This window comes from Thermobia domestica, chromosome 5, assembly GCF_964235325.1.
Source record: "Thermobia domestica chromosome 5, izTheDome1.hap1.1, whole genome shotgun sequence".
Classification (NCBI taxonomy): domain Eukaryota; kingdom Metazoa; phylum Arthropoda; class Insecta; order Zygentoma; family Lepismatidae; genus Thermobia; species Thermobia domestica.
Genome location: NC_137458.1, coordinates 307,597,047 through 307,607,876, shown reverse-complemented (window position 1 = coordinate 307,607,876; position 10,830 = coordinate 307,597,047). Strand labels below are relative to the sequence as shown.

The 10,830-nt window shown below is 29.2% G+C and overlaps 1 protein-coding gene across 1 annotated transcript in view; it reads right to left on the bottom strand.

Annotated features, from left to right (window-relative positions):
• Nucleotides 1-416: 416 nt before the first annotated feature.
• The window catches only part of LOC145686773 (uncharacterized), a 453,410-nt gene continuing 442,996 nt past the window's right edge, over nt 417-10,830 (bottom strand). The window contains exon 2 of the mRNA XM_081760429.1: nt 417-476. Within this exon, the coding sequence (XP_081616555.1) occupies nt 431-476 (46 nt within the window). The 3' untranslated portion in view covers nt 417-430. The remainder of the gene's footprint in view (nt 477-10,830) is intronic.

Genomic DNA, 10,830 nt, shown 5'->3' with positions numbered 1-10,830 from the left:
ACATATGTTTTGTCATATTTGACTTTTGTGTAAATCCCTTTCCACATTCCTGACACGTTTATGGTTTTTCACATGAATGTATCAACATGTGTTTAGTCAAGGATGATTTTTCTCTAAATCTCTTTCCACACTCTTGGCACGTATGAGGCATTTCACCAGCATGAATTAACATGTGTCTTTCCAAATTGCATCTTCTTCCAAATGCCCTTCCACAGTCTTGACATGTATAAGGATTTCCAAATGTATGTATTGACATGTGTGTTTCTAAATCAGAAATTGGATTGAACCTTATTCCACGTTCTTCACACGTGTAAGGTATTGGACTTTTATGTTTTAACATGTGTATGGCCGAACGTGATCGAGTAAATTCCTCCTCAAACTGATTCCAAATGTGACAATTCTCATCTGAATGAGAAGTAGTTTCCTATCGTCAAGTAATCATACTCGGTTTTGCGGGAAGAGAATGCTTATGGCCCCTGTAAGAAATTCAATAAATTAGGAAATGCAAAACTACGTTATTGATATTGTAAATATAAGAAATGGAAATACAAGCATATAGAATACAAGAACAAAAATATTTATCTAAAATGTGAGGCGTTTTCAGTTAGTCTTACGTTATAGGTCAAGACAAATTTGTTTCTGATAATATCCTATTACATAAAGTTCTGTAGAAATATGTAAGCGAGAGTTATCACAGAATATTAAACTTTGTCCATTCTCCAAACAAGAGAATATTATTTGTTTTACTACCTCAAATTATATATATGTTTATATAAGCGATATCAGACTTAGCACAAGACTATAAATAAATTCAATTGTTTGACTATGGAATGAACACCTAATTAGATGAAAATCGTGGGACGATGACGCTGAAATTGTTTATGTATTACATCGTTAAATTTTGTGCCAGAAGATTCAATAATTGGGAGAGTTTTTGCAATTACAGCTTCCAAACCTGTTACTGCTATGACAACAAAGAAGGGTATATAACAACTTTTAAAATTTTACACAAAAGGCGTCATTTCGAGCAATACACCAAATTTTCCTATTTTTTTTCATACCGCCTCAATGCTTTGATATTTCAATTTTATTATATATTTTAATCTTTACGACTATTGTTATATATCAACGTGGATAAATGAGATACATATCTAAGTATCCTTCTGAAATATAGCCCTTTGAGTAACGGCGAGCTTTCAATCGTTTGCCATTTTTCATTTACTTTTAAGAAATATTTGATGCGGTCGCAGAAACTGCAACTAAGATAATGAGGACATGCATTTCCCGTTCGGTTCTCTTATCTTATTGCTGTTAGTGGCTATCAAAATTATCATTTTTACTATGCTGTAACGTCGTTAGTTTGCAACACACAGAAAAAACTGGTATTTCACGTTTCTGCTTTACATACAAAATTAAAGTTTGAACTAATCTAATGTGTTTCTATTCGGAGAAATCAAAATTCTGTATTGTGTTTGGAAACCTGCTTATCACTTTTACACAACTTACTAAGGTGAAAGTATCATTATTCTTTTCTTTAATAAATTAAAAATCACTCGATTAAACATAATACCCCGTTTGCAGAAAATATTCTTTATAAGAACTATCCATAGTACTCATATTTATTATATTGATTTTTTTATTTGATATTTTATCTTAGACGTTTTGTGGTTAATATCCATAAAAAGCTAAACGAATGAACTTGCTACTACAACATTTTCATTATCTATTCAGCTATTATGCGAAATATCAACCCATTTAACATAAACTTTATCACTTTTGTTTCGTAAAATATTCTACAAACTATTCATCATTATATTTACATTAATTCTTGTTCATAAAATTTCCTTTAAATATTCTTGTTATTTAGGTTAAATGGAATTAGCTAACTAAATGGTCTGTGGAACCCGAAGGTTCCATTCTACTTTCACAAAAACTCTCCACTGAATCCTATCCGTAACTAACTAAATTCAGTTTTCCACCTTGTACTCCTATTTCGGCTAGATCTTAGTATTGTTCTGGAATCTGCGGCTAGGTGTTGATAATGGTCGCTTTCCGATATGTCTTCGATTTCAAACTTTGAAAGCGATTCTCCTCCCATCCTGTCTACATGAGTTACAAACCGGATCCTCCAAGACTGAATGACCTAACAATGTTCGGTAAAACATACAAATTTTGTTGTTCCCCATTATGAAGTTTTCGCCATTTACCATTCCCGTTCTCCTTGGTCCGGATATTCGTTTCAGTCTTGTTCTCAATTTCTTTCAGTGTATGTTCTTCCCTCAGAGTAAGCGACCATGTTTCGCGACCAAACACAACTGGCATGATTATCGCTTTATATATGTTCAAATTTACATTCCTCGACATAATTCGACAAGGCAAGGAAATTTGTAATGAATAGCACGAATTCCCTGCTGTTCGTCGACGTTTAATTTTTTGGTGATTATGGTTTTCGTTTCTTAATATTGACTCTAGATACTTGAAAGTAACCATTTTACCAAATCTATTACTTGATATTTTAACTCATCCATAATTTTTCCGTACTCTAAATTTTAATATCCCAACGAACTTCCATGTGCTTCATATCGGGAGATATGGTCCCGTAATAGCTTCTTTCGATTCCAGTGGTTATCAATTGCAAAATTTCATTTTTTTCTAAGAAGAATTGAACTCATATAGCTTCAAGCTTCTTTGGAGAGTTTGTATTAAAAAAAATAAAATAAAATAAAAAAAATGGATCATTAATCTAGATTCATTAAAAGGTTTTCACTTTCACATCTCTACATCATATTCTTTATCGTAACATTTGCCGTTACTTGTTACTTGTACACAATACACATCTTGTCCTGTCAGATATACTTTGGTGTGTTACTTTGTCGAGTCAATATTTTGATATTGACAAACATGCTTGTTTATTCTTTCTACAGAATGATCTGGTCTACATCCGCATACTTTATGAAGCTCGTGTTAAGTAATTTAATCAGGCTGTATTAGTAAGTTCAGGTTGCAGGATGTCACCTTTAGTGAGATCGATTGAGGGTAATGGATCAGGTGCTCAACCCTGGAGGTATGTCCTCAACCTTCTAGAACTTTCAATTCACGTCACGACAAGTTGATTATGGATATTCCTTAGTATTCAAAGTATAACACTTTTTATCGAGAAGTAAAAGCGGTGGGCTTTTGTTTAACAGCATGTGAACAAAATCACGAAGACCGGATTTCTCGGAAGAATATGGATAAGATTTTTCACGGAGCAACTTTGATTGACGATAGCTCTGTAGTTAGCACAATATGTTAAGGTAATGTAATCAACTGACACATTGAGCAAACCTTAAACAATAAATCATTACATTCCTACAGACCATAGATATTTATTTTACCAACCTAAATTCTGCGCCATCATCTTAAATTGCATTTTGTGTTTTCATTTATATTTACTTTAACAGCTATCTTAGAGCCACATCCTTAGTTTTACTATTAATGTATTTCATAACACAATTAAACGATTTATTCATTCAAGTTTCAGTTTCTCAAAGGTGGCCCTGGAAAAATTTTCAATTTATTGGGCAACGATTTATTTATATTTTTCTACGTTACCTTCAGTTTTTTGCCGTCACTACATACGGAGACGGAACACAAGCATTTAGTTTTCTCAGCATTTACTTTTAAACACACGTTCCCGCAAGCATTTAATAAAATCTCTGCATTTTTTTCTATTGTTCTGCTGTGATCCAATATTAAATTTACATCAGTATACACCACAAGCTTGTAAATATCATTCAACATTATGACCTAGTTGCTACCTTTGATTTTCCTTATAGCGTATTCCAGGTCAAAGTTGAATAAAAATGTCGATAACGCATCTCATTGTTTGAGGTCATTCTCGACGTGAAAGCTCGTGGATAACAGTTTTCCTACACGGACATTATTTGGATTTCATTTACACATATATTAAATAATATAAATATATTTGAGTATTCTGAATTCTATGAGAATATTGTACGTTTCTCTCCAAACCAATTCGTAAGCCTTTCTAAGCTAATAAATAATTAATGTACCGGGGTATTGTATTCCCAATTCTTAGATTTGTCGAATGGTAAATATTTGGTCGATAATTGATCGAATGCATCTAAATCCACACTAATAACCTCCAATAATTTCATCTGCGCACGGGGTCAATTTTGCTAATAAAATGTTGAGAGAATTTTATAGGATATTGGCAAGAGAAATGCCTTATAATTATTACAATCAGATGTGTCGATGATTGATTCCTTCCGCTCTATTGGTAAGGATTAGATGAAGTGACCTCTTTAATAAAAATATTTCTTTTGATCAATTTGATGCATATCATTTATCAAACAAACCTTTTGATATACAAACGAACTCCCAATTTTAGTATTAACATGCTTATATCGTTTCTTAAACAAATTTTCCAATATTAACTGCTAATCTTTCTTATTAACTTCTACGACCTTTATACCAATTTTTCTTATTATTATACTCATTAACAAAATCTTGTAGTAAATCCACTTATTTTTGATTTCGTTGAATAGTAAACACTTTCCACATGATTTTTTTTTAAAGAGTTCTGTTACAGATTTTTTTAAGAGTTCTGTTACAATGTACTACAATGAAGGCTTCATTACCACTGCAAGTAATGATCGATATTATATTTCTTCATCAAATCATTAGTCTTTGTTATAAAATTCTTTACCCTGATCAGTTTGCAAATTATTAGGTTTTCATACTTTTAATGCTGATTCAAATGTTTTTATAACACTCCTTCGACTCTTATCAGCAACAAGAATAGCAACCGTATATTTAGAAAGTACATCAATTATAATTACTAAATACTTATTACGTGTATTTAATTTACAATTACATTTTACAACACCACTATCCATTTCCACAAGATCAGCTAGCTATAAATCGTCAAAACCTTTTTCACAACATTTAATATCGTAGTTTTCTCTTGCAGGTTTGTGAATTTCTTATATAATGTCTTTGCTAACACCTTTGTTTTATTCTAACCAATCTTTCTTTTTTACGAATTGAGTTTTCTTAACTCCACAAATATCTCACACACCTTGTTTATACATCTTTTATTTTGTGTTCAATTCTAATTGTATCTTTACCCTTATCAGTTGATGTCTTATACTTAACACAATAAATCACCATTACTATTTATTATATAGAAAACAATTAGGATTTTCTTGTTACATATATAATAACATACAATAATTTTCTTTGTTAAATAGCTTAAATGTATCTGCTTGAAACAACATTGTCATATGTTAACGCTAATAGGAAAATTTTAAACTATAGTGTTGTTTAAGAACCTATATCTAGAATGTATCTACATATTCTTTATTTTTCTATATGCACTATTTTTCAATTATAAGGAAGTTTCAAAGTATTATAAAGATTACTTATTCTGAAAATTGGGTCTTCAACATTTCTAGTTCTCAATCGATATAATAAAACTTGTAGTTTGTTTCTGCATAATTAATTTGAAACTCTCTCTCTTCACGATTTCAGAATACTCTTTTGTAACGAGCACCTTAGTATCAATACCATTTTTCTTTACACATGTGTCTCGTAATATTCTAATACATCTTGGAACTTTTTATCGCTTTCAAATTGAGTTTTAATACTATCTTCTGTTGATTTAAGTTGCTTCATGCTAACATGATCAAAATTATTTAATAGTTCCAATTCCTTTTCACTAAATTGCTTCGCTTTCTAACAGTTATTTGAAGTATCTTTACTATATTCATCAAATATAAACACCGTCTAAATTCTTTAATAATCCAGCAGCTTTTCACTAATGTTAATATTTTCAAAATCATGTTTCCTATATATAGTATTAGCAAAGATATAATTGCATAATATAGAAAATGCTAATTCCTATGGTATTCTCGGATAACATTTTTATTATAATGTAATTATTTTGGAATTTTTAATACCATTACCGACATCTATACCACGTCTTTTTATAGCCAATACAAAAAATAAGTCATATGGTCATCGTATACAAAAATAAATTTTACAGAAAATGATATATAATTTCTCAAATTCGTTTATCACCGTATCTCTCTAAATAATGTGAATGGCTTCTGATATGTAAAGTGAAGACGTATTAAAAAAGCATCACTACAAAATTTCGAGTATTTTGTTTCTTTAGTGCTTTTGAGACATCCTGCACTGATATTTGATATTTTAGTATATTTTTAAATTCAATATCTTTTGATATAAGTCTATTTTGTAAAGCTTATACACGACAGAATTGTGGCGAAAATTTATTTTATAGTTTTTACCAAGGTTTTTTTATGCCTCAAGCTCTTACTATTCCATCTATACAGTTAGAGTGGTAACAAATATTGTACTGCCTTATAAAATCTCTAGTTATTTTTGAAATATATATATATATATATATATATATATATATATTTATCTGCATATACATGCCAAGGAATATATCGACTATCTCATCAATTTTTCCTAGATTACTTATATCTTTAAAATTTTGTATCTTTCAACAAATAGACAATACATTTCATATTGAAATTTATCATTAGCATTTTCCTTATACATTTTTAGTCACATTGCCTACATTTTGCTTGATTACGAAAATGTTTATGGAATTATCCATAAAGGAAACTAAATACATTTTCATTCATTTTTTGTAAATACATTACATCGCTAAAAGAATATCCATTAGCTAATTGCAAAACATTAGCACATAACATAATAACAGAATTAAAGTCTTCTATGCGATTATCTTTAAAAAATATATTTTGATTTCCAATATAATGTATTAGTGGTTTAGGTGTTACTCCTTCCTAAGAACCAAACACATATTTAACTTTCTTATTTTTTCAATGTATCCAATGTGTTACCAAATTTTAATTTATCTAAATTTACACACCTTAGTATTGTTTATATTTAATTTTTTCACCGACCTTTGTATGTCGAATTTAGTTAAATATTCTTGATAAAACTTTCTATCTCCACCTTTCTTTGTTTCCATTGATAAGTTATGTCTTTTTGCTCTTCTAATTTTTCTTTATTCTTTTTCTCTTTATCTACTACTTTCGTAATACCTGGTGTTCCTAAAGCTCGAACTGCTGCAAAAAATAGATCAATGTTTTTGTGGAGAATTTATAATCTTTTTCATAAAATCATTTTGAGAAATACTAAACGCGCAGCTTTTAATTGAACACATTCTTCTTATTTATTTAGGAAAAAAACTTTGTTTTTAAAGGTTTAGCATTCAGTTGCTCCACCAAAAAGATCTAGCTTTTTCTTTTATCTGCTACTTGAACTTCAAATTCATCAATCTTATACCTTGTTACAGAAAATAATAAAGGATAAACAACATCATACATATAACACTATGCTTAAATTCTGCATGTTTTAAATGTTGCTGTAAGTCGTCTCTCTTTGTGAGTATAACCACTATCTTTAATAATTATACCATAATCAATAATTCTTTGAAAAATAATTTCTTAAAAGAACAGAACTTTAGTAATATATTTCCAACATTTGTTTCAGTCTTTACCACTGGTACATAATTAAATCCAAGAACTCTATTGAACTTTTCAATAACAAAATTATATCACGTGTTTCAATTTGACTCTATTTCTTATATTATCTGCTAATCTTATGTTTATAAATCGAAAATTTAAATAATTCTTAGCGTTCTTTAAGCTATTTCTCCATTTAGTATAAGCACACGTTTATCTCCAGACATAATCCTTGTTTTGTCTAACATTTGCAAATAAATAAGTACTGTAAAATGAAATAAGTCCTATACTTAAATTGTTATACAATTCATAAGGTAATTACCTGTTGAATTGAGAAGTGTCACTAGTAACCTCAAACAACTTAGCTATTTATTATATAATAAATGAATGAGTTAAATTTTTCCAATATTATTTCATGAAAAAAATAATAAAGAATATAAAGATTAATGGAAGATAAGAATACTAAAAACTAATAGAAGATATCATTTGAAAATTAGAATACAGCTTAAAGAAGAAAAGAAAGTTACGTTTTACTAAATATGCATATTGTATATTAATCATTTTATAAATATTATCTGCAACAAAAAATATTATTGTATTCATCGCTGAAAGTAAGGTAATTACTGGTCTATCATCTAAATTAAACATTAGAAAGAAAAATATCAACATAAAAAAATTGTTCATTGTATTAAAACATTTAAAGAAAAATCAGAAATGATTATAATGATAAATGGAGATATACATGTGAAAAATTTTGTCACTAAATTTAAAGAAACAGTTAAAACATTTCATCTACAACAAATGAGTAAGCTTGAGAAAATAGTTAGTTGGAATGTTGAAGAAACGATTAAAGAAAAATCAGTTAAAAAGAGAAATGGGGTGTTGTTAGCTGATGGTATACGATGTCTTATTACAGCATCATCTGGGGGTGGTAAAACTTTTCACTTATATAACTTTTTAATGCAGCCAGGAAGATTAGCTAATAGTTACTTTTTCACATATTCTAAAAGCATGAGTCAGCCGAAATATCAACATGTACAACAACCATTTAAAGAAGAAAAATTAAAATTTAAGAATGGGATACCAACACATTTATCGAGTAATGACTCTATTAAAATTGATGAATGGAAATATTTTTCTAGAGCTGTGGTTGATGACTTTTAAAAATAACATCAGAACAACATTAGAGATTGTTTCACAGGAGCAAATCAAGGATTTAAATTGTTTTTCTTATCCTGCACGAACATACTCCGAACAAAAGAACAATTAGTAAGGGAAATATTACTTTTCTACGTAAATTTTGTCAAGATGATACTAATCTTAAACATGTTTGCAATGAGTTAGTAGGAGAAGGTATGTCTTGTGATAAATCTAAAAAGATATGTCTGAGTACCGGAAAGGTGATTATGGCTTAATAGTTATTGATATGACGAAAAGATTAATAATGTAATGTACAAGAATAAGATTAAGATATTTATAACCATTTATGAAGACACTCAATTAAAACCAACATTACCGTTCAAACATCCCAACAACAACCCATCTCAACGTTCAAACACCCTAACGTCAGCGTCTAACGTTCAAAGATTTTCTTTATAACCAATAAATAATAAAGAAATTGAGAGTAATAATAATGTATTAGATAGAACTGATTGAAGGTATTAAAAATAGAAAAGAAAGGAAAAAGTAAGAATATGACAGATACAAGAAACGAAGAAGCAGCAACTGATGTTATTCACAGTTTAGGAAATGAGATTAAAGAAGTAAGAAAATAAATCAAAACTCTAATGAAAACTTGTCCCAGTTGTTAAGAATTCATATTACCATGAAACACAATGAGAAAGGTCGTTTGGGCGAACGTTATTTAGAGAGGATCCGAAAACGAAAAAACATTTTCAGAAGTATTAATTACATCTCGAATATCTCAAAAGATAGAAAATTTAGAATCTACAATTGTTGTTTCTAAAAAAAATGCTAATTACTTACATCGACCAAAATACATACGTCATCATATATTTGGTATAAAAGAGCTTCGAGGAAAATCCGCTATTATAAAATTGGAGATAAAGAAGCACGAACAGAAGGTAATAATATATTTGTTGATCATCAGTCATTTAGATCTAAAGTTTGTTTAATGTTATTAACATCCAAAATGCAACATGATAATAGTGATGAATTGAAGATCGCAATGAATTTAGGAAGATAAAGAGAACTATAAACATATATTACTTACCAATCCTATGTATCAAGACAAAAATAAATAAAAAAGGTAATCATGTTTCGTATTTAAATATTTTATGTATATTAAAAAATCTTGTGACGAGACGAAAAAGAAATCACCTAAATCTGGTAAAGACACAAAACTCTTTGAAGCATATGTTTGCAGAGATTATGTTCAAAAGTTAATAGATAGATTGATTGTTATAGACGGAAGAGAGAAAGATGAAAATAAATTTTATAATGAGAAAGTGGCTATTATGGATATGATTAAAAATAAGCTATCACAACTTATTCCTAATAATTCAAAAACTGTAGGTTATTTGACAAAGATACTAAACTCATTAGCAAAAAGATTTTGAAATACTGAGAAATATGGAAAGGAAGTAGTAAACGATCTGATTAATAAACTTCCATTTAAATTGTATAATCCTGGTATATCATACTGTAGTTCGGGAATCAAGGTACAAAAAAATTAGGAAGAGGAGATAAAATTTCTAATCTATTACACAAAGCTTGCATACAACATGATATATATTATAGAGGTAATGAAGGAACAGTATCAAGACATGTTTCAAATATAGGAAGTAGAAAATCAGGCTTGGAAAAAAAGTATTTACTAAGACTTAGTTGGAGAGAGACTTACACCTTTTGGAGTTGGTAGTGCTATCAATGCTGAGGTTAGGTTAGGATGGTCACTATAATTTTAAGGTAGTTTTGTAAATAATTTTATGGTTTTCTAGAAATAAAGAATATTTTCTCAAAATTTTCCCCATAACAAATAAGATTGATACTGTTAAGAGTTATGAGTTTCAAAGTTTTACAGCAAACAGAAGAACACTTTATAATTTGAATGAGTTTAAAAACATACTGAATAATTTTGATGTGGGTGATATATTTATTCATCCTCACAGAGTAGATTGTTATATGAAATTTCAAGTTTTAGGTGCTCAAGCTGGACAAGAATTTGCCCCTAATGATAGAATAAAATTAGTAGGTAATTTCTTTCCTTTCTTCTTTTCTGGCATAGAAATTAGAGAACATGGAAGTGCTACAGATAAAAATGACTTATCGGCAATAACATCTACTG